The 25,196-nt window shown below is 41.6% G+C and overlaps 1 protein-coding gene across 2 annotated transcripts in view; it reads right to left on the minus strand.

Moving 5' to 3' along the window:
• Bank1 (B cell scaffold protein with ankyrin repeats 1) overlaps positions 1–25,196 on the minus strand; it is a 212,253-nt gene that overhangs the window by 117,114 nt on the left and 69,943 nt on the right. For both annotated transcript variants that reach the window (XM_033756173.1, XM_033756174.1), the window contains exon 7: positions 24,273–24,469. In XM_033756173.1, coding sequence (XP_033612064.1) covers positions 24,273–24,469 — 197 coding nt within the window. The remainder of the gene's footprint in view (positions 1–24,272; positions 24,470–25,196) is intronic.

The raw sequence follows: 25,196 nt of genomic DNA on the forward strand, positions 1-25,196 counted from the left end.
CGTAGGGGAAGAACAAAAAGGGAAAAGAAAAAAATGTGAGAGAATGAAAAGATGAAAATAAAGTGTTTGTAGATGGGGAGGGGAGGAGGGGGTGAAGGGAGGGCAGAGGTAAGGGGAAAAAATGAGAATCAAGACTTGCCATGTAAAGGTACATGATCCCAACAATGAATGTAACTGTACTGTATCCCTAAATGTACCAATAAACTCAATAAAAAAAAAAAGAATTAAATAATTTATTTTTAAGGGAACGCAGTATTTTAAATACTTAAAAATGACATTTCTCTATTTTCTACCTTTTCTGTCACACAGCATTTTGTCTCTCATGTCTATGCATGGAATTAGCTAGCTAGCATAAATTTAGATTCATACTTACCTTAAATTATGCTATTATAATCATGAGAAATGCATATTCTTTAGGACTCATTTTTAAAAGAAAGGGCTCATTTTTTCCTCTGTGCAGTGCCTCGATGCTAAAATGTATTACCATCTTAAAATTCTTTTCAGCTTGCACATTTATTTATTTTCCATAAGAGACCAATGCCAAGCTGTGTGAGTGGCTGTTTCCATTATTTATGTTATTTTCCAGCTTTCTAGCCTAGCCATTAGCATGGACCAGGCTACAGATAAGTCTGGGACAGGCAGGGTGAAGCCGCCTGCTGCTCCCGGTGCTCTTGTGTGGTTTACTGCAGGTGCCATCCACTTTGGTGATGAAGAAGTTGGCCTGGTGGCACAGAACTTTCTTCAGGAGTTAAAACGGGCTCTGAGGCCACAGAGTGAGAGCGAGAGACATTGCACGGAATGACTTTGGATAATGCAGCTGCAGAATCAATTAAGGTCGACAGAGTCCCCGGCTGCCAATTTTAGTAAGAGCAGAAAAAAGGGAACGCTGAGTCTAGTCATCACCCAGATGTTTCCACCCTGCTGACTGGCACACAAGTGCCCATCTTTCCTGGTCTGTCTTTGGATCTTGGGCTTCCCTCCCAATGTAACTCACTGTTGTTTATACTCCTTTCCGTAAAGGGCCATTAGTGGAGGGGCTCGAAATAGCACAGAAAAAGCATATTCCATGGCTCCACTTTTACGGCTGAGGGGTCCCAGTCACCACACACAGGTGGATCATTCTGGAGGTCAGTACCAAGGACAAAAAATAGAACTCCAAAGAAGCACTGGAGAAGTAACAGCAGTACTAATTCACTGGAAAAATGGAAAATATCATTAAGTAAAATTCAAATGTCCCAACTTTTACTACCAATCATATACATATGTATGCACACACATAGTCATAGTGAACACACGCACACTGTCATGCACCAAGCATAATGACATTCTGGTCAACAGCCACCTGTGTAGGCCAGGATGGTGGTCCATTCAATTATTTCACCTATCAATGTTGTAACCATCTTAGTTAGTGTAGGAAACCTCTCGATGTCTCCACAGTGATGAAATCACCTAAGGTATTGTTTGTCAGAATGCCTACACATAGTTAAGTGACACATGACTGCATGTATATAGAGTGCTTGTCACATTTTTTACACTTTGGAAGCTGACTTTGAGTATTTATGTTTCTGATGGATAAAGGATGGAGTTTTCCAGGACAAGAGGACCACATTCATGTTTCAGACCTCCATGTTGCAGAATTCCACCCTGTGAAATCGACTCAGGTGAGAAGAAAGTCATTCCAGACTAGAAATATTGGGAATCCCAATCAACACACATCTTTCTCTTCTGTCAGCCCAGAGGACCTGGGAGCAAATGCTCACCAGGAGCAGTGAATATCACAGAAGCCAGATCTGGAATTTTAATAATCTTTTTCCAATAAAGGCAACCAGGACTCCTTGAGAAATAGCTGGTACTAGGACAGGACAGAAAGCATATAAGATTAATATATGAATAGAGTGTCAGAAAGTAAAGAAGTATTCAAAATCCCCCCACAGTGATGGTGCCAAAGGCACAAAGGGATCAATGAGAACAATTCATGGTGGCCAAAGCTGGAACATTTTGAGCAACAAAGCAATTTGGGGTTATAACCCAGTGTATAAGAGGAATGTCTGCAAATCCTTGGGGGCATAGATATTGCATCAAGTGGGAAAACAAAGGAGAACAGACAAGCCTCTCTTGCACAAGTTCTCCATACACTTCACCCCTCGTCCTCAAAGCAGCAGAACATAAATCCTAACGTGTGGGTTGAGCACAGTGAACTCCCTCCAAACAGTCCAGTTGGAAAACATCGGGGCAGAGGGCAGACTCTACCGTAGACAGAACTGACAAGCGCCAGCGGGGCTGAGCTGTGTTGCCTGGATACAACTGTGATGCGACTGGTAGAAGTGACCCCCACTATGTTACTGCAACCCCAGGCTCACAGTGAGGGAAATAGCACAGGTCTGCTGGAGGAACTGGGAACACAATACTGATCGGTGATCCTCAATGCTACCAGTCCCCAAGGACAGACCAGAGGACCTCACAGAGATACAACAGCTAGGTGCAATACGGGATCCCAGATGGGACCCTCGAATGGGAAAGGATGTTAGGTGGGACAGGAAGGAAATATAAGTAAAATCTGCACTTTAGGTAAGGTAATGTACTTTAGGTAAGCATTGGCTCATTAATTATAACAGATGTAAAATAATAAGGTAAGATATGAATAATGGAAAAAAGCAAGTGAGGGTCTCATAGAACTCTCTCAGACTATCTTCACAACTTTTCCCTAATTCAGAAACTATCCTCAAACATTAAATTCTAAAAATATTTAATAAGATGATTTTTAAGTCATTTTTTTTCTACTCAGGAAAAGGAAGAAATGGGAAAAAATCTCTGCTCTTGCAATATTTATTATACAAAATAATAATTATTTGAATTATACTCATTTACTTAGAGAAATACGTACATATCTTACAAATGTGCCCAGAGTACCAACAAGATTGAAATTAACTAGGGTGAGTTGTCAACAGATGAGTGGCCTCTCTGGCTCACGGTGGCATCACATGGTAAGGGGAGCTGCAAGGTGGACTTGCTCTGACTGAAGTCGCTGGTGTCACTTGGTGGACATCTGAGTGGCACTGGAGAGGCTGACTGGTCCAGAGAGAGCTGTCTTAGTGGTTTTAGTCTTACACTTGAAAACCACTTTCTTACTGGCATAGCTTATCTTTGCTTATGCCTTCAAAATGCCTGGATACATTTAAAATGTCATTTTATGGGAATCATGTCCACTTTGGGGTTCCATTTAGGGTGTCAGTGACCTCGGCTAATGGGGTGACGGTGATGTGTCTCACCACATGGCCATGTGCTCTGCTACACTTTTCAGAATTCTTTGTATGGAGAAGGGCGTCATGATACTTTTTATCTAGACAGGGACCGTGATACTTTGCATTGAGACTGGGGCCAAGATACTTTGTATCAAGAGTGCCTTCTTGGAACATTTGTGAGAGATGTTGTTAGGCCCCTTGGGTGGAGCCAGTTGAAAATCCAGGTCTTTAACCCTCTTCCTCGCTATACTTTTTCTTTTTTTCCTTCTCTCTATTCTCCCCATGCAACCTTGGCAGCTGTGCTTACTACCCTAATGTGCCTACCACCCAGGTTTCAGACTCCTGTGGAGTTGACCCATCTCCTCACATCTGTATGCCTGGCAGGGCTGAGAGGTGCTATCTTCTGCATGCTGTCCAAGATACTCTCTGTTGTCTGTGGCTACATTGAGTGACAATTATTCTACAAAAATAAGAGAAATTGCACATATTTTAAAAATTGAAGCCAGGCATCGTGGTACATGCTTGTAATCCTAGCACTATGGGAGGCTGAGGTAGGAGGATTTCAAATTCTGACACTTAGTGACTTGGTGATACCCTGTCCCAAAAGAAAAACATAAAAAAGGGCAGGGAATGCAGCTCAATGTGAAGGTCTTGGGTTCTATCCTCAGTACCACAAAAAGAAAAGAAGAAAACACATTGAAATATTATATTTTAGTCTGCCTTGCTATAAGTAGCCAGAAGAAAGTTTGCTTTAATGTTTACTTGCTACAGACCGCAGCCCCAAATTGCAGTGCTTTCACCCAATAGGATCTTATAAAAAATCTAAGTTTTTAAAAAAGTAGGCTTGGGGTGAAGGGAGGACAAGGACAAGGGAAAAAAAATGAGAACCAAGACCTGTCATGTAGAGGTAAAAGATCCCAATAATGAATGTAACTGTACTGTATGCCTAAAATGTACCAATAAACTCAATTTTAAAAAAAGCAGGTGTGTGTGTGTGTATGTGTGTGTGTGTGTGCCGGTTGGGGCAGAGGCCTTTGGAGCACTCTTTTGGGAAGGAAAATGACTCATATCAAGCAAGAAAAGTGAAATGAATTCAAAACATTGAAAGAATAGAGACAGCCACCGTAGACTGAGGTTCCCCTGAGCAGTATTTTAGGAGAGAATGCATCTCATTTGGGGAGAAGAGCAAACAACAGCCACCACTTGGCTTGTAGCCTTCGGGTCTGTGGGATGCAACTCAGGGAAGGAGAGATGGGTTTTGACTGGGTGCAACTAGACATTTTTCAGGTGCCGAGTACAAGGACTGTGCATGGCATAACTTCCGACCAGAGAACACCTCCACTCTGCAGGCAGAGGTCTGTGCACAGGTCAGGAATGCAAGGCCTCAGTTGCCATTCAAGAGCTGATTGGCTGTGTGGACAGCAGTCTTCTCAGGAGCTGCCCACCACTCATGCAAGCATGGCTGATACACATGGTGTCAGGCTGCTTTGCTCTCTGGTAATAAAACTTAATGTGAATGTAGTGAGAGGGTTTGCTAAGTAACTCCTAGATTCCCCAAGGCCCTCCTAAACCACTAGAGGGAAAGATGACAAGTTCTATCAGTTATCATGCTTCATAGAACACGATTTTCCATAGCATTTGATGACACATTGGGTAAAAACTGTGTCAGATCCAAGGAATATTTGTTTTCCTGCCCTCTTTTTTATTTTCACAAGTGATTTCAAAAATGAAAATTAATACCTTCTCAAAAAGTAGATCATGGGCTAAGGGTTAAGACATTACTGATATATTTCTCTCCACTCAACTAATGAGAGGTCTCAGTGGTACACTAATGAGCTAACTATATTTTCACAAAATTAACAGCCCACGGAAAGATTTACATTTCAATTTATATCCACAAGGCAATTTTCTGATGCAGCTGTTTTTTATGATTGACTCCTTAAGAACTTTTCTTATAACTTTTGCATTGCTTTGCCTGTCGAATTGCAGTGTGGGTGTTCCAGTTTACAGTGTTGATTTAGATGATCTGCTTCCTTCAACCTCAGAAAGATTTTAATTCAATAAAAACAAAACAAAGCTTCCCATCCTCACAGACCTAGTATTCCAAGCTTGGAGTGGGCCAGGGCTCAGGCAGATAATGAATGCTGTGTGCATGTGCCAGCAAGTGGTAAGAGCAATGGCAAAGCAAAGTTGAGTGAGATCAGGTGACACTGGAAGGTTGGGGAAGTGGGTCTGGGTCCATAGCTTTAAAATTAGAGTGGCCATCGAGAACTCACTGAGAAGACATCGTTGTGGCAAGGGAGCCAGCCACAGTGCTGACTTGAAAGAGGTCAGCAAAGGCACTCCATAAAATTAGAAGACAGAGAACTGTGGCTTTGGTGAATGGGCACGAAATTAGAGAAAGGTAACCCTGGTAAAGTTATTTTAAAGTGGCCTTAGATTATCAATGGAATCACTACAGAGCCTATGACAGGGCTCTATTCACGAACCGATCTTACAATTCATAGGTAATTTAACGGGGTTCATATGTGTTTCTTTTTAAACTATGCTCCTAAGGTCAGGAGCATGTTTGATTGCATTTTTTCCAGTCCTGGGGATCAAACCCAGGGCCTAGCCCTGCTCTACCATGGAGACACATGCTAGCGTTGATTGTCCTGTTTCTTTTCTTTTCTTTTTTTTTTTTTTTTTTTTTGGGGGATACTAGGGATCAAACTCAGGTCCTTGCACTCGCGAAGCAGGTGGTGGAACCACTGAGCTAAATCCCTAGCACCTGATTGTCCTGTTTCTACAAAACAACACTAAAAAAATCTCTCCACAAACCTAAGCAAAAGAGTCACTTTGGTTTCAAAAATTCCTATGAACTACATGGGATGGGGCCATGCTTATAATGTTCTTTCTTTTCTGTCAAAGCAATGAGCAGTTTCAGTCATGGTTTCCCTCCACCCCTCCCAAGTGTGGTTTTCCCATTGTAGCCCCTTAGCACACCACAGGTGCAACCCAGTCTACCCACCCACCTAGGCAACCACAGGGTAGAGCGGCAGTGGAAGCCATGGGGCCACAGTCTCCTTGCACACAAAGCTGTTTCCAGAGTTCAACACAGCTCCAGCTGTGCATGCTGGTTCTAATAACCCACTCCAAGTTTCCCCACACTTACACCAGTGCAAGCTTGCAGCGGTGGGAGATCCCATCTATGTACCCATGGTTACCCTGGCCTCATGCATGTGTACGCCACATGCATGCATCACACCAGGGTCTCTTGTGGGTGGCATTGGGGTCCTAGGTGGCACTCACATTTATGCTAGTTGGAACAAGTCATGCTTTTAGACATCAGCTTTTTGGCAGCAAACTGGAATGTCTGAAAGGTCTCTAGCCACTCTCCACAAGCCAGTGATCATGAGAGGGAACCTGACTGCTGCATGGTAGTGTCTCATGGAACTACTCACCGCCTTCTGGCTCTCACCCTGTGAGCTCTGCGTGGGACTGATTGCTGTCCTAATGGCCTTCTCCTGGCTGGGAGAGAGTTCTCACTCTTAAAAGATGCACAGGATCTTTGGTGGCTTCAAACTTCCTGGTGTTTCCTCAATTCTTGGCTATTTCTGGCTCTGCAGTGGCCTGCTACCTGCTTCTGCATTCTCTTTGGCAATAATGACCACAAGCATTACACATGCTGACTTTTATTTAAAATGCAAATGGATCAAAGTTTGAGGAGAGGTTGTGAAGAGACCACAGCCCAGCAGCTAGAACTGCTGTCTCAAGAACTGCTCACCTTCCTCTTCAGGCTCTTTTGACCCCTTTGTGTAGGGCAGAAGGTGCCAGTGGCGGAGTGTGCAAAGCCGTGCACCCTCTTTCCTGTGCTTTTCTTCCTGGACTCCTTTTCTGCAAAGGCAGCTATGCCATGAGGGCTCTCACGGGTTGTCTCTCTTACTCTTTGCTTGACTCTGCCCTGCGTGCCGAATATGCTGCTTGCTACTTCAACATAAATTAAGCTTTGAAGATATACTCCTAAGTGAAATAAATAAGTCCCACATGTGTAAAATACCAAATAGTTTCCCTGGTGTGAATATTCTGCAACAATGCATAAGATTCTAATAAGATTACTGACATTGAGAAATGGGAGGAAAGGAGCTAAAGGTGTAGGGAAGGTGTGATACGTAGGGGAAGAACAAAAAGGGAAAAGAAAAAAATGTGAGAGAATGAAAAGATGAAAATAAAGTGTTTGTAGATGGGGAGGGGAGGAGGGGGTGAAGGGAGGGCAGAGGTAAGGGGAAAAAAATGAGAATCAAGACTTGCCATGTAAAGGTACATGATCCCAACAATGAATGTAACTGTACTGTATCCCTAAATGTACCAATAAACTCAATAAAAAAAAAATGCAAAATGCATGTGACACTACAAGATACTTATAGCAGAAACTCTGCACTGTAAAAGAAACCATCAACAGAACTAAGAGACAACCTACAATATGGGAAAAAAATTTTACCAGCTGCTCCTCAGACAAAGGACTATTATCTGGAATATATAAAGAGCTCAAAACAACCAGCACCCCCCAAATATAAAGACCCAATTCCAAAATGGACATCTGAAATGAACAGACATTTCTCAGACAAAGAAGTAAAAGCAGCAAGTAAATATATGAAAAAATGTTCCACATCACTGGTCATTAGAGAGATGCAGATGAAAACAACACTGAGATTCCACCTCACCCCACAAAGAATGGCTGCTATCAAGAAATCAAACAATAACAAATGTTGGCGGGGTTGTGGGAAGAAAGGAACCCTTCTCCATTGTTGGTGGGAGAGCAGACTGGTGCAATCACTATGGAAATCAATATGGAGATACCTCAAAGAGCTAGGTCTAGAGGCTCCATTTGAGCCATCCATCCCTCTGCTGGGTATCTTTCCAAAAGATTTAAAAGAATCATACTACAGAGATATATGCTCACCCATGTTTATAGCAGCACAGTTTGTAATAGCTAAATCTTGGAAGCACCCCATCTGCCCACCAGTTGGAGATTGGGTAAAGAAGATGTGGTTTTTCTATAGAATGGAATACTACTCATCCATAAAGAATGAGAAATTAGACTCATTCATAGGAAAATGTATACATATTGAGGATATACTCCTAAGTGAAATAAATAAGTCACACATGTGGAAATGCCGAATCGTTTTTCTGGTGTGAAAAACTATAATAGTACACAAGATCTTAATGGGATAATTGGTAGTGCGAAATGGGAAGAAAAGAGCTAAAGGTGTAGACAAAGTGAGAAGGGTAGGGGAAAGGTAATAAGGGAAAATAAAAAATATGACAAAATGTAAAAATGGAAATAAGGAGTTCGTAAATGGAGAGGGGAGGAGTGGGTGGAGGGAGAGTAGGGACAAGGGGGAAAAATGAGAACCAAGACCTGTCAAGTAAAGGTACAGGATCCCATTAATGAATGTAGCTGTATTGTAGACTTATATTGTACCAATAAACTCAATTAAAAAAAAAATTAAGCTTTGAATGTTGCTTCCCTCAGCCTCTCCAATTCTCCTTTTCTATAGACCTAGCCCACTCTGGGCTACTGTTTCTAGTCATTCTTATAATATCCACTGGCCAATTATTTATGACCTGCTTCGCCTAAAACTCACACCTGCCTTTGAAAGGGAGCAGAGTTTGCCAGGTAACTAATTCACACCACATGCTGTGGAGGCGAGGACATTTCCAGCAGACCCTGCAGATGTTATTCTGGCATCTCCACAATGAAGGCGCTTCCAAACTCCAGCAAAAATCCCTAACATCAGACGCACCCAGGTAAGAACTTTTCCCAGATCCTTTCTATGCAGCTTTAGAGTTAGTTTTCTCCTGTAAGTTTTACCTGAGCATGTAACCTATCATTTTGCTTCCTATCCATCTTTGAGAAGTTGACTTAAATTATATTTGAAAAGACTAGCTCTGTGCCTGTCTCCTACAGCACAGGCATGCATTTTCCCCAAAGAGTGCATGGTCTTAAGCTATGTCTTCTCTCAGAGGTACAAAAACGTTTCTCCCAGGGAAGAGCAACATCTCATTGAAGTAGGAGAGAGGCATTTAGTGGATGAAGCCTAGCACATCTGCTGCAACTCCATCTCCAGTTTTACTTTTAGAGGCTATTCAAGCTGTGCTTTCTGGTAACCATGGTGATAGCCATGTCCTGCAAAACTGCAGCTCTTCTTTTTCCTACGCACTACAAATTATTAAATCCATATTATAGATACAAATGTTTAAGGAAATGTATTTACAACAGGACAACCAATGCGAGGGTTCAAAGCCCCCAAGGACAGCTCAAATTGTGACTCAGCAGCAAAACTGAAATTTTATGAATCAACATATATTCACATGCACAGATACCTGAGGATATACATGTGTTTATCTACCTGCCACAGGGTTAAGAAAATCAGGGAGAATATGGGAAAAGATGGCCTGTAGGTTTTCTCAGACTAGAGTGTGATTAGCTGAACACCTGCTAGGGTGTATTAAGGCCCCTGTCATTGAGGCCTGGGTCCTGCACTGTGTCCCACACACCACAAGACATCAGGCATCTACCTGTGGACCATCGGTGGAGCTCTTTGGCCTTTAGCACTGGTCTCCCTGCTTCCCACACATCGGCCAGGAGCTTCATGAAAACTACTACTACAAAGACTTTAAACAAACCGCACTTTTTGTATAGAAAACAATAAAATAAATTTCCATATTATTTTCTTAAGAACAACTTTTGACCCCTATTCCTGGACTGCCATTGACTCACTAGTATCTACCTCCTCTGGCTCCTCTACAGCACTCTGAAAGTCTTCCCTTTGCCCTCAGCACGCAGGCCCTGTCTCCTCCATGTGATGGGAGAAACACTGGGTTACAGACCCAATGGTGGACTGGAAGGCGGCACAGTTAATCTAGCATTCAGATACTCCCTTATCTTGATTTTACCACTGACCAATATGCAATGTTTCACAGAAACAGCCTTAAAAGCACATGAATACTTGCATTAGAGTTCACCAAACAAACATGGCCAATAGAAGATTGATGATAAGGATTTGAATTCGTGCAGTTGCAGAGTCTGCAGCTGCCACCTGGGGGCCCAGAGGATGCTGGGTAGTCTCAGTCATACTCTGAGAGCCTGAGAGGACCTGAGTCACCAACAGTGTTCTCATCCAGGCTGGAGGCCCCGAGGCCTGGGAAGAGCAAGGCCTCTGTTCAAGTCCAACAGCAGGAAGAGGCTGGTATTTCAGTCCATATCAGGCTCAGGCTTTTTGCTCTGCTCATGCTTTCAACCCCCTGCATGAGGCCTACCTACTCAAGGGGGCATCTTCTTTATGCAGTCTACCAGTGTATGTTAATCTAATCAAAAGTGCCCTACGGAAACACCCAGATTAATATCCGAGCAAATATCCAGGCACCTTGTGTCCTAGTCAACCTGACACAAATACAATCAACCACTACCTAAATCCTTTTTTTTTTTTTTGGTACTAGGCATTTGAACTCAGGACCTTTTACTTGCTAGGCAGGTGCAGCGTCACTGAGCTACATTCCTAGCCCCACCTGACTCTTGAGAGTCAGTAAAACTATAGGAATGAAGCAGTGTGAGAGATTTAGCATGTAACAAGCGGTACCTGATTTAATTTGATCTACAAAAACTGGAATTTGGCCCTTTCTTTTCCTGTGTTCTTAGAGGCAATTTATTACACCTGTGCAGAACAGAGGCGAAACTGAGTATGTGCCCAGGCCTCCGCCTGAGCGGCACACTTCAGGTTGCTCAGCAGTAGTTTTACACAGGAGGCCAATCGGTCAGATCTGCAGGGGGATGTGCTGCTCGTGAACACACCGGAAGAGGCAGGTGCGCTCTGTGAGTGTGCGGGCACGCCCAGCTTGGGGTGAGGTGTGTGAGCAGGAGATGCACTGCCCACTTCAAGGCTCAGCTCTGCCCCTTCCCACCACCTGCCACCGCCTGGGGCTTGGGCTCCTCTTCTGTATGATGTGGGTATGAGCAGAGTGGTGACCACGAAGCAGTGGAAACAGTTGCAAGTACTTAGCAGGTTCACTGTAGCTTTCTGTCAAATTCATTATTTCAAACTCATATTAATCTGCCCTTTTTTCCCCTCCAAGCACATAACTACTTGATTTTTCACTAGAGATGGGATTTGGGGTAAATTTTATGATAGACTCTGGAAAAGAACAGATAAAAAGGCCACTTGTTCCCTCATTTCTGTCTATCCCTGCAGTCCCCTGTGAGCTCAGGACAGTGGGGACTTCTCTGTCTTCTTATTTTTTATACTGGAGGTCAAACTCAGGACCTTGGGCTTGTGAGGCAGGCAGCAGCACCACTGAGCTAAGTCCCCGGCCTTTGTCTTACTTTTACTGCAGCTATAACACGGTCCAACAGAAGCACATGCCCAAAAATTGCAGCAGAAAGGTCCTTCCTCTATGTGACAGGTGCATGCTATGTGTATACGTATCTGTGTACAAACACACACCATCTACTCTGAGACAGCGATTATGCAGAGGATGGAGGTACAGTATATAACACCCTTACATAATGTGCAATTCTGTGAGAATGTCCACATACATTGATAAATAACAATGAACCCTGATGCCTTCTCATCAAATGTATATTTCGTTATGGGAAACCATCTAGACTTGCATTAATTAATATGTTAATTGTATTAGTACATGTCACGAAGGGCCATGAAAGAAGGGAAAACTAACACCGATGGAAGTTTTGTTTTATCAATGTGTGACACTGGGCATGTGGGAAAATGTTATCACCCTTTCTTATATTTAGGTTTCAGTTAAATTTTCCTTTTTTAATTGCAGTATCTTTAATTGTCCCTTCTGACATTACCTTGTTTGTTCATTTGCTATTTGTCCACAACGGAGCAGAATGTCAGCACAGGAGAGTCTATCAGTGTTACCCAAATGCTGCCAGTGTAATCTGTGTCTGCTCAATGACAGTGACATAAATTTGTCTGAGAATTAAATATTCTATTGGCTTAATAGAAGACAGACTGAAATAAAACCTAGCAAGCATTCATTGCCTCTCTGGAGGGATGTTATAGCGCAACCTAGTCAAGGCAAAATGTGATGAATATGGTTATTCCTATTCATTTTAGGAGTCATCCTAAATAGGAAAGAAGAAATTATAGCATGGAATATTCATGTGTGTGTCACATAGACTATGTGTTAAAATAATTCACTTACAAAGTGAGCGAAATATTAAGTATGTTTGCAAGGAAATATAAAGTGATGATAATAGTAAAAATGTTGCTACCAATTCATAATTTCCAAAGATCTTTCTCTCTCTCTCTCTCTCTCATACACACACACACACACACACACACACACACACACACACACACACACACAATGCATAAAGCTAAAAGTCCTTTTAAAATCATTGGGATTTTAGGACAATAAAGTTTAGATCTAGGGAATAAAAATACCAACAGTTGATATAACTCTGCACAAGAAGCATATGTGTTTATCTCTATCTTTCTGTCTCCTAAAAATAGACTACTACTCAATTTCCATACTAACACATATGAAGAAAAAGAACATTTTATAGATCTATTGCTGCCTGTCAGTTGTCAGATGATGTAATGATTTGTTCCAGCAAAGAAACCACATCTGTTTTAGCAGCTACAATTGGAAGCATTACGTAATTCTATTTTTAATATTCTAAAAAATGTGACATCTTGTGAGATAATTCTCAGATGGGAATAAAATAAGGGATTTTGTTTTCCTTGTCTCTAATAATCCCTATCACATCAGGGACAGAAAGAGTACTTGGAAAATATTTGGGAGGGTTAGGGGAATACAATAAAGGGGCTGGCATCCTATTCAGTTGCACTGCATGGATGTAAAGTTGGAAAGTCAGAGAGAAAAAGGGAGAAAACCAGAGATGAGAACCTGGTGCACTCACTCCATGAATGTGGCCCTTTTGTCTTGTGGTAAAGCCCATTATTTTTCCCTTTCACTCTTGTCCATCATGCTAAAATTGGGAAGAATCACTGTGAACTTTAAAGAGCCCAGGATGAGAACATCACATCACTAGGCCCTTCACATTTTGCCTGATAGCTTTGGGAGGCCATATGTCTGCTTCATAGTTCCCTGTCTGACTTCAAGTCTCAGTTTCCCCAAATGCCAACAAAGTAGGGAATTCTCCAGGGCTCATGCAGAGCATGGCACACGCTGGAAGCTCCTCACCCAGCCCACCCTGTACCGAGCCTCTCTGCAGAGGTGTGGCTCTAACCCTCCTTAGTCCTACCTTGCAACCAAGCGCAGGGTCTTGTTTAGCAACGCGGTCCAGTGTGGCAGTAATGAAGCTGAACCCACAACTGGCATCCTCCCCTCCAAATGCAAGATTGACAGGTTTGATACAAGTCCACACAGTTGCCTGGTCTGCTAATAGAGAGTTCTCATTAAAGAAATGGACTAATTGGCTTACTGATGTTTCATCAAGAGCCAGATTTGAATAAGTGGACCTCTCAATGCCGAGAAAAGAAAATTAAACACTAATAAAGGGAAAAATGTGCTTGCTCAGGCCATGATCTCAGCCGCAGGCTCAAAGCAAGGATCTCAGTTTCAGCTTTGTCAGGGCTAGTGGACTTTAGTGGCTGACAGGCAGAAGTGTTCACTCTCTCTCCTGACACCTCACGTTCTCTCCCAGCCAGAGGCAGGATGCTGTCCGTTCCCCAAGAAGATGCAGAAGAATTCTGAACACGCATCAGGAAAGGTGTGTGAGCAGGGGAACGTTCCTTCATGGCTGTTTCCAGCACATGCATGGGGACACACTAGAGCCACACTGTCATCAGCATTCTCCCTGACACTGAGGTCGTGCACCGTTAGAACTTTATCTGCTCTCTCTCCTCTCCCAGAATCACGGTCCTGTGTCTCCAGTGTGTGGAAGACTTTAAGGAGCAGCACATGAACATGCAGACACAAACCTGCACCTGCACACTGCAAAGCCCACATCGCAGTCCTGGATGGGGCCGTCCCCTCTCTGTTTCCAGCTCAATAGACGCCCCGTTCCACCTGCCTCAAAGGCCACTCCTTCTTGGCCTTTTCTATAAACAATCCCTGCGACCTCAGCTTCTAGACTTTGCACATCTGTTTGGCTTTGCAAATTGTAGTCTGTCTGAAGCCAAGAGCACTATGTTCCTCAACACACTGGTTCTTCACAGGGTCTTCCTCACCTCCATAAAGGGCATTTATTCTTTCGCTTCCATCAGCATCCTTGGAGACATCAGTAACTTCTCACCTTCTTCTAAGCTGCAAGGCCAAAAATTTAAAGAACTGAATCCTGCCTGGCTGCTGTTGTCTCAGTCTAAACTGTTGCCATTTTCTCACCCATGATCTGGGTATGAAGTGGCTTGGATTCAGCCTGCCCTCCTCCCACCCATTCTGTTGTTAATGTGACTCCAGTTAAACCAGAGCATGCCACGCCTCTCCCAGAATTCTTACTGCCTCTCTTTCTCTCCCATCCCGAGTCCTCACCATTGCCTATAAGGCTCTGCAGATCCGGCCTTAGTTACTTCCTGGGTTCCACTGATTACTGTTCTCCGCACCTCTCCCTCTCTTTCCCTTCCTTCCTCTTCTCTGTATCAGAGGTTGAACTTGGGACCTTGTGCTCATGAGGCAGGTGGCAGCATCACTGAGCTAAATCCCCAGCCCTCCTCTCTCTTTCTTGTTCCACTTGCTCTGTTTTGAACACACACACATTCTACTTCTGGGCCTTTGCTATGTTTTTTTTTTTTTCTTTCTTGAAATGTGTTCCCCAGTTACCTGCATGGCTTTCTCCTTCAGTGATTTTGGGGTGAGGACTTCCCTGACTACTCACTGAAAAGTTCCTTTCCATTTCCATATTCCCCACATACACTCTACGTAAGTCCATGACATCTATTTTTTCCTGGTACTAACCACTAATGTCTGTCCCATATATTACATGACTTGTGTATTTCTTTCTGTTCATTTTCACAGTGGAGCAAGACTTTTGGTCTTGATCTGTTTTGAATTGCTGAGGTTTAGAAACATTCACTGGTACTTAATGGGTGCTCAATGAATATTTGCTGAATTGATGAATAAATTGATCTACTAAAATAAAACTAGGGGAACTATTAATTTGCAGGCTTGAGTAAGAAAGGATTCATTTGTTCAAAATGAGCCCAAATGTTAGCCTTCACTGATATGATCTATTTGTTTTTTTTCTTTGCTAGATTTTCTAGAGGCAAAATAAGCCAGCCATCATTTTACCTCTTTCATCTATATGGGCAGCACAAAGGAAGTATTTCTTGGTGAGGAGAAATGAAGAAAACACACTGCTCAGGCTCAGAGCTGGGGTATCTGATGAATATCTTTCTTTTTTTTTAATATACAAGTCTATGTTCTTTTTCCATTTGCAATCAGAGCCTGGAGATAACTTTATACGAATTTAAAGTAGGAGCCACAGAATATTAGTAGAGCAGAACATATTCAGTCTACACTGGACTACATTAAATGCCCTTTTCTATTCTCAAGAATCAAGGATGATGGAACCTCAAACCCAATTAATAAAGAAAGATTGCAAATAACCTCATTTTTCCCCCAAGGGAATTTCAGCAACCTGCCTTTGCACATTTTCCTTCTGAAAGGAAGAGTGCTATTTGTGTTTGTTTCACGAGGCCCCTCTCTAGCTGCAGTGTCAGACTGACTGCTCCCGTTACCACTGGCGACTACTCCGAGACTCTGCAATTACATTTCCTTTTGAGCAGCAGGTGCATAGATGACAGCTATAGACCATTCAGTTCTAGAAGCTGACTGCCTAGAGGAGAGTAGAAAAACAACAAAAAGCAGCTCGAGTTTAGAATGTTTCCGAGAAATCACAAGTCTTAAGAATGATAAAAAACACAGGGTTCCGGAGCGCTTCACAGACAACTTGGCCGCCCACATGCAGACCGTTGAGTGTCGTTGAGTGAGAACCAGAGATTGTCAGTGATGGGAGCAGCTATGTCCACGATGATGAATAATCACAGTGATTCCTCTGTTCACGAACTCAACTCTTCCCACAATTCTGGCTGCAAACCGAACTGGATGAGAACCAAATCAAGTTCAATGGTTAGGGTCACTGTTTGCCTTATGGGGCGATTTGATTCGGTTCTTGTCCAGTGCCATTTGCGACCAGAATTGTGGAAAGAATTAAATTAGTGAACTGAGAAACCACTGTACTTGTTTAGAATGAGACAGCGATTCAAACTGGATGTAAGTTTTAGTGATGTATTAATGAAATTCATCAGAAAAGACCTGTAAGAACATGTGTATTATTTCCTGCCATTACTTTAATGAATTGTCATCTTACCTGTGTGCATTTAATTAATTCTAATGTAATGAGCATGGAAGTCATTTCTACTGGACAACGGGTAATCAAAATCATATTGCTTCCTGTCTTTGTCTCCCAGAGCTGTATTCTCAGCAGCGATGGAATCTGACAGTGAACCTCAGAGGAGAGACATAAATTCTTCTGAAGCATACATTCGCTGCGGCTGAATTTGCCACACTAAACTGAACACTAACGGCCTCCTCTGGAGCTAAAGGATATTTCTCCAAGAGTGCGGATAAATGGCCTTCAGGTGAGTACTATAAGATAAATACCATTTTGGAATGAAATTATGAATTATCCTCAAAGGCTAAGCTCTCCGTCTGCTTTGGGTGATGAGTTGCAGCTTCTCAGGGCTCAACTGAGGCAAACATCAACTCTGTCGATAGTCACTGTGCTTAAAATAATTTTTAACAGTAAATTCATTACAATACTGATGATACAGTTGGGAGAAATTATGCAATAAAGCAGCAAACAGATCTTGGGATAAGAAAGATAAAAAGTATTTGTTTCGTGGGAAATGTGCATATTTTCTTTCTATTACAGGTAGCATTTTCTTCTGTAATAAATAAATAAAACTTGAATCATGGAGATAACACGCTGTGCCTATTCCAGAAATTGGAAACATGAGCCATGTGCCTGCCATATTAGGATCACAGAACCTTTGCATTTTGGACCCAGGCTAGTTTGGCTCCTGGAGACAGACATCGTTAGCACAGGTTGAGTTGGAGAAGTGCTGTAAGTCTGCGCAGACATCTGACTCCTCTTACTTTCTACCGGTGGCACCAGAATCCACATTTGGCCCCAAATGACTGCCACATCATGGGGGCCACCTGTGTGCTGTCCCCATCCTGGCTGTACTGCTTCCTTCTGCATGGAAGCTGAGTACAGACAACAGCGTGGGAATGGTTTTTTGGGATTCTGCCCTGGGTGGAGGCAGAGGAGAGTGGACAGAGGCTGTTAGTCACCCTAGATGCCACAGAAAGCCAAGCATCATTTATTATCTATTAACACACTGACAAAACTACAGCTGTGACATCCAAGGGTCGTTCTTACTAGGGTCTTAGTCGACTCGACGAAATCAAACTAACATGATTCCAGGGGGAAAGAGATTATATTCAACAATCTCTGTCCCATGCTATGGTCAGTGGGCATTAGAAATGTCTTTCCCAATGGCCTTACTACTCGGCACAGCCTCAGGACCGTTTTCATCCTTAGTACCCAAACTATAACAAAAAACATTTGGGAAAAGTCACTCTTCCTGTTTCTCTGGTTTGGTTTCACCTAGGTTGTACATGTTGCTGTCAGCGTATAACATTATGAAAAAAATACTTGAAGAAAGGATTAAAAACCAAGTGTTCCTCATAGTAAATGAGAAATACCCAAATGCCTGGATTTTAAAATACCCACCATCATAGTGCGTGCAAGCTCGTAAACATTTCTTGGTACCTGTTTCCCTAAAATCTTGTAATAAATATTATTTTAAACAGAGATGTGACCCTTCCTAGATTACTGTTGTTAACAAGGTGAATAACATAGACATGAGAAAAAAGAAAAAAAAGAAAGCACGATAACCGGATTAGGTTGTTTTGGCCCAAGACTCACAGCTCCACGTGTGTGGCCTTTGCCCCCAAACCCACTCTCCACTCTCACGGCGCTGTTCGCGTTTGCCTGGTACATTATTCCAATTAAAACCCTGCTCACCACTCATCTCCTGCAGCACACAAGTGCCACATGATTTCAGTTGTTCCAGTTCTACCCTGCCTTCCCCTTCAGGCTCTTTGAAATTTACCCGAGATTCTACACATTTTAACTTTCACCTTTTCCATCCTGTGTGGGGACACTCTCCATAGCTCTGCTTGTCATGAGCAAGGTCAGCACCAGGAGACCCCTGGCCTGGGCCCTTTGTTCAAGGAGGAAGTGAGCTGCTACCAAGGGCCTGCAGCCTTAGCATTCATGGTTTGGGGAGAGAGCTCACTGCGCGTCCTTAGTATACATAGAAATACCCCTTTCCATCGAGTGCGATGGGATTATGGTCAGAAATAGAATCCATGTGCTTCCCTAAAAACACTACAACTTTTTTTTTCCTGTTCAAGTCTTCTGCTTCTGCAAAAAATGACTGTATGTGGCTCCATTAGATATTTTGTTGTCTAAATGTAATATGCTCCAACCTAGGATAAACTCTCAGTTTACTTCCTGCATGGTTGTGCTTTGGGGGAAAATGTACTATATGCATCTGTTATCACAAGTCACTTTTAAGAAGTCAAATTAGCCTCAAATGTCTAAAATCACAATGTGAATACATTTATTGATAATATAAATGTCTTCTTATTCATGCAGGGAAAGGGTATTCTCTTTAACTTCTTAACTCAAATGCTCATAATAACGTACTTTTCATACATTGTAAGATTATTTAGATTTGCAGATATATTTTTGTATTATCAGAATATAAGTGCAGAAGATAAATAAAATAAAATATGTTAGTTGTACTCAATTTGAGGTATGCAGAATCATTTAAAAATCATTAAAAGGTAAGTAGTCAGGCTTCGATGAGAAATCTGCTCCATCTGGTTAGTTTTCTACCTTAAGAAAATAGCATTACATTTGGAATTTAATTTTCTGATCTATAAAATCGAAGTAAAAACACCTAATTATGCAGATTGGTATAAAGATCTAATGTGAAAGTACTTGTCATAAATATGTGCTTGTCACATGTGTGTGTAAAGCAAAAATATATGCCTATGCAAAACGTATTTATGTATATCTGAGTAACATTCACATGCAAAGCGCATGTGTGTGCTCGTGTGTACCATGACCATATATGTTCAGGGAAGAGAGCAGAATGGGAGACATGAATGACCCAAAAGAAGGTGATGTGTGAAAGAGTGATGGCGAGATTGAAGGTAGATATGAATAACAAAAAATCAAAAGAAAATGAGGCGAATGTAGCATCCTTTCTATGTCTCTATAGTTAGTGCTTTTCCATCAAGCACATCAAATCCTAGGAATATCCTGTAAAGAATTATTTTTTCCGAAGGATGCCAGTTGGGTTTTCCATTAAGTTAGGCTGAAAATTCAGACCTGGCTGAGTGCAATGCACTCTATGCAGGAGGACAAAGGAAAATTTGACAAGGAAGAGGAAGGAGAGCTGACAGAGGACATGTAGAGCTTCCAAGTAAAGGTATCAAAGCTGGCTCTGAGAACCAGGGTATAGGATAATTCCATAACAGCCACATGGTGCCTTTAATGGGATTTTAGAAGGCATTGCTAGGCAGCTCCTGCAGCATAACGGAGACATGAATTTGTAATATACCCGCCCAGGGCAGTTATGCAACTAGTTTTAGGTCTTCTGGTTCTAAGAGAACATCAGTACAGAGCACCAACCAGAATTCCAACACACACTGCAGTTTGGCCTATTAAAAATGCATGCTGAAGACAGCAATTGGGCTGTTTTTCCACAAATTCCCTAAAACCGAACCTTTAAAAAATAAAGAAGATAGACAATATGACCACTTATTTTATTTGCAATATGAAACTTGGTTAAGAGAGCAAGAGCAAACAGATCCTTAAGTTGAACACTTGCTTCTGACCCTTCCAGGATTAAAGGGAGGCTGAGCCCAAGAGAGGGGAGAGCAGCCCAATTCACCAGGGCCCCTGTGTTTACAAAGGGATGGGGACTCACTGGGGCGACATGGGATGTGCTATGCACACTCTGGCATGTAACACCAACACCCACTGAGCAGAGTGGAGGGCACAGCAGTAAACACAGAGAGAGCACAGGTGAGAAGGGCTGAGGATGGGAGAGATAAAGGGCTAAGACGAGGGAATGTTCAGCAGGGCCCAACTTGTGGTAATCGGTGTTGGTACCAGTCAATTATTGCTTTACATTAGGGGTCCTATGAGTCCTTCAGTGTCCTCCCCTCCAGCCTTTTAACCCTCGACCATCTGGAAAGGTCAGAAAGATGCTAGGGGGCAACAATCCCCCACTTCCCCATGGCAAAAACAAATGCAAGGCCCTGCAAGCAGAGCGGAGGTCACAAGAATCCCTTACAGATGTGAGCAATAGAAAGCCCCCAGCCAGGAGGCCTCTCGAAAGCCAGCTAGTCAAAGGATACAGAAAAATGACATTTCTTGTGTTTCAAATTTTCTTGAAGAATCTTTACAATTAACATCTTATCAATATCCAGATTGTTAGAGGAGTGGAAGAAAAAAAGACATTTTCTGAATATCGTTTCCCCGAGAAGTCAGTACAGAGGAGGATATAGTTTCCTTCTACATTTACTCATGGATGCTCTCTCTCTGTGCAGCATTTTAAACCAATGCAAGATGGTGGGGTGACACACTTGAGGTAAAACAAGGACATAACAGCTATGTTATTTGCCTAAAACATATAAAGAATGGGTGTTCTATACTTCATTTTGAATCGCATTATATCTTTTAATCTGAAGCCAAGCTCAAGCTTCTTTACAGTTTTAATTTTTGCAGTTTAAAAGATTTAAAAAAATTTTTTTGGTACTGGGGATCGAACTCGGGTCCTCGTGCTTGACGAGGCAGGCGGCGGAACCACTGAGCTAAATCCCCGCCCCCCTAAAAGATGAGCTTTTAAAGAGCCAACTTAATCATCAGGGTCGCTGTTTGAAATCGCCTGGGCTTTCCTCAACAATTCTGTTAACCAAACTGTGCTGCATCTCAGCTGTGTAGCTCCATTTCGCTCTTTGGTCGTCTCCACTGGTTCTCAGAACAGACGCTGTGAGGGGCCGAAGAGTGAGCAGATACTTGAAGGCTTCTACAGATCCGAGGAATGAGTCTATAGTATCGTCAGTCGTAGCACCAAATCCATGAAGGTAGTATGGTGTCACTTAGAAGCTATCTCAAACGTGAGCAGGCTCTGCTCATAAACCGTGCAAACAAATGATATACAGCAAGGCGAGAGGTGCGGTGTGAGACATCGTTGTCCTCCTCTCCCCGCTTTTCTCCTCTGCCTGGCTCATGCTATCTGTGGGTACCACTTGGTTTACGAACACTTGATAAAGTTGTTTTTTTCTGTATTTTTCTAAAACTACACCCGCCTCTTTCTTTCCACTCACTTTATTCAGTTTTGACCCAACTCCCTGAATTGCAATGTGAGGCCCTAAGGTGAACAATGCTTTTTTAGTGAATGCGTAGGAAGTATCGAACAAGTCACTAAATCAGGGGCGAATCGGGCCGGAGGCTGGAAACAGATACTTCCTCAGCAAAGATGCTGTGGTTCACTGTAAACTTCAAACTGGAAAGATCTATTTCTTTCAACACCTCTGAAAGAATGGTTCATGGAAAATTGGAATGCATATGTGAAAATCTTTGATTCAGAAGGTGTGCTCATAACATTAAAACCTGTGTTAGTGTAAATACCACTCATGAAACAATACAGTATTTAGCAGCATAACTAGGTTTCAGTTTTTCTCTCTTAGGTTTATATAAACTCTTAAAGAAATATTGTTTTCATCATTTAGAACAGCTAGTGCAACAGGTATGTATCTGGCATACCTTCACAAAGAAGGCAGGACTTTTAGATTTATTTTAAAGAAAACTGCTAGTTAGGAGAATGATTTATGTGGTAGGTAGGTCAACAAGAAACACTTCTACGTGTCTTATGAACTAGTATGATTTCATTTTTCAATCATGCATTTACAAAGTGGCCTTTATAGCTTGCAAAATTGCTATGCCTGCAATTACCAGCCATTAAAATGCATTTACAGATCCACCGGCCTTGCAACAGGCACGGTCACTTTCTCACCAGCACCAGGAACCTCACAGGAGGACCTCTAGCTGCTCTACAATAAACGCTCTGCAAAGTGTAACAGCTCAGGTGGAATAAATGAAGTCACTTAACAAACTTCACAGGGTAAAGACGTGCAGAGCTTGGCGGAGTCAGGATGAAGATCCTGGGAATAGTGAATAATCACCTAGAGACAGTGACAGCCTCTGGCTCATGTCAGTCCTGTTACTATAGCAGCAGAAGTGTAAATACCCAGAGGGTGCAGGAGAGAAATTACTTCCTATGTCCATCCATCTTCATCTCCTGCCCTCATGTTTCTTTCATTTCTGCTGTGCAGTATTGTGTTTATGGAACTCACGGTTTACATGGGGCTGCATTCATTGCTCTTTACTGGAGGGCAAGAAGTGAAGGAATCATTCTTTGAAATCAGGGTTTGTCTTAGGAAGTAAGAGAGAACTTAGTGGCTGCTAAGACTTCTAGGGAAAACTTTTCTTCCACTAGTGGCTAAAAGTTAGGGTTTAAAGAATTGGGGACCATGATCTACTGGATGACAGTATTATGGGAAAAGGTTAAAGGCTGGGTAGACTCTCTGACTTATCTATGAGGATGCCACCTTGACTACAAGAAGGGGGAAATTACTAAACCGAAAGTGCTTATAAGATGAACTTTAACAATTGAACGTTAGCACATGTGAGAACCTCTGTGTAAAATCACTCCAGGAATAAAAACAGTGCTCACTTTTGACTTAACTAATCTGAAGAACATAGGCTAATTAACTAATTTTATCACAACATTGTATATTCTGTATTTATTTGAAATATGAAGAAAAGATATTCTATTGTAATTTCAGAGCTTGGCTAATAGCCATACTCTGTTGATTACTCTTTTGCTATTTCTTATAAATGCAAAATTTTATTGTCTTTTCACTCTCTAAAAATTACAAGTAACAATGTTTTTAGAAGTAGCATATTACAGCAACTTAATCTGGTAATCAACATAAGTTCTCAAATAACCCGAAGTTGCTAAGAGCATTTCAGTGTCCTATTTTCACTTCTCATTGGCAATTTAATTGTATTTGTTCTGAAAATCCAGAGATAAATTCTGACAAAGTCACTAGCATCATCATTGTTCTACTATACTTTCTGAAGACCCATTAGAAGTATAATTCGCTTTCTCGAGAAAAATGTGCACACTTTTCTTACTAACAGAAAATAGTAATTGCTTCTTTAAAGTTGACTATGGCAACATAAGTGTGTTTTACTGAGATGCTCTCCTTAAAATATTCTCTTCATTACTTTCTTACAAAACTCACATCCATCAGAATGTTCTGAATTTTTGAGCTTCAAAGCAAATAATAATGAATTAAGATTTCACAGGGAGAAGAAGGAATAACAGAAGGGAAGCAAATTTAAGCAACATAAATTAGCTTTTCATTGTGTAGAATTTGAATAATTATTGATCCATTTTCATGTGCTTACTGATGTCTTATCTAGACTCTTAAAGAAAAGGATAAAGACAGAAGGTATATTGCCTTCTTCCTATCTCTTATCTAATACCAAACAGAAGTCAGGAATAATAGATAAATTTCTTTTTTGTTTGTTTGTTTTTTTTTGGTACTGGGGATCAAACTCGGCTCCTTGCACTTGCGATGCAAGTGCCAGAACCACTGAGCTAGATCCCTGGCCCATAACAGATAACTTTCACACATGGATGTCTAGGGATGGAAGTTGGAGCTGCATTATGGCAATAATAGAAAAAATTGACTAATTTGCAAAATACTTTTTAATACTGAACAACTCAGGACCAACGGATTCTATGAATTAGTTTTGCAATAATATCATTGAACAGAAAAGAGAAACGTGCCTATACCCGTACTTCATAAGGAGTTTTTGAAGTATAATAAGAGAAAACTTACTGAAAAGTCTTCAAAGATTTTCTTGAGTTCTTCATGCCCATACTTTTTAGCAATGCGAGCTGCATCAGCTCCACTTGTATTTTTCGTCTTTGCTGCCCAGTTTGCTCCCGAACATTGTAGCAGTTGAAGGGCCAGGTTCTTTAAGTCAAACTTTGCAGCACAGTGGAGAAGAGTTGGCAGTTCATCGATATGCATATCTAAAAGCACAGGAAATACGAGTATTGAATATGCTTTTATTATACCTGCATTTCCATAAAAAGTCAAGCGTAGTCTAGACCCCAAAATAATCACCACCTAGCAGAGAAGGCTTTAGTATATATTTGCATGTAAGAAGCTTTCAGTGGTTTTAGCAATGTGGAATCTTTTTCATCTTAAAATACTTCTCATCTTAAAATAAATATAAACCACTATTCATTTTAATGAACACCTTATTTATGGAGTAAGTTTGACTTCGAAAGCCACACTAGCCTCTTAAATGTATAGGAAGACAAAAGCATTATCTGTAATTATGTCTTTTGAGTGGATCACCACATTAGCTGTACTAAATATAAAATTCCTAAAGATTCATCTACGAAGCCATTTTGTGTTTTTACTGCCACATCTTCTGAATTCTGGTTTCTTCTGAATTTTACATGAAGATGAAATTTTTGAAGGTGTTATACTAGACTTTGACATGAAAGCTCTCTTTCAAAAGCAAATGACAACAGAAAATACAGGTGAGCACTTTTAGAAGCAACTTCGGTACAGATATTTACGTCAGGATTTTAGAACTTTAATGTCAATGTTTTATACCTTGAACTTCATAATTACCTATAATTATAAGTTGGAAGACATATATTAAGCCCCAAGTCATAAGGTGAAGGAAAACTGCTATCTCAGAAGCAAAAAAAAAAAAAAAAAAAAAAAAAAAAAAAAAAAAAAAAA

Source organism: Fukomys damarensis, unplaced genomic scaffold (genome assembly GCF_012274545.1).
Source record: "Fukomys damarensis isolate Sample0158 unplaced genomic scaffold, DMR_v1.0_HiC HiC_scaffold_25, whole genome shotgun sequence".
In the NCBI taxonomy this organism is placed as follows: domain Eukaryota; kingdom Metazoa; phylum Chordata; class Mammalia; order Rodentia; family Bathyergidae; genus Fukomys; species Fukomys damarensis.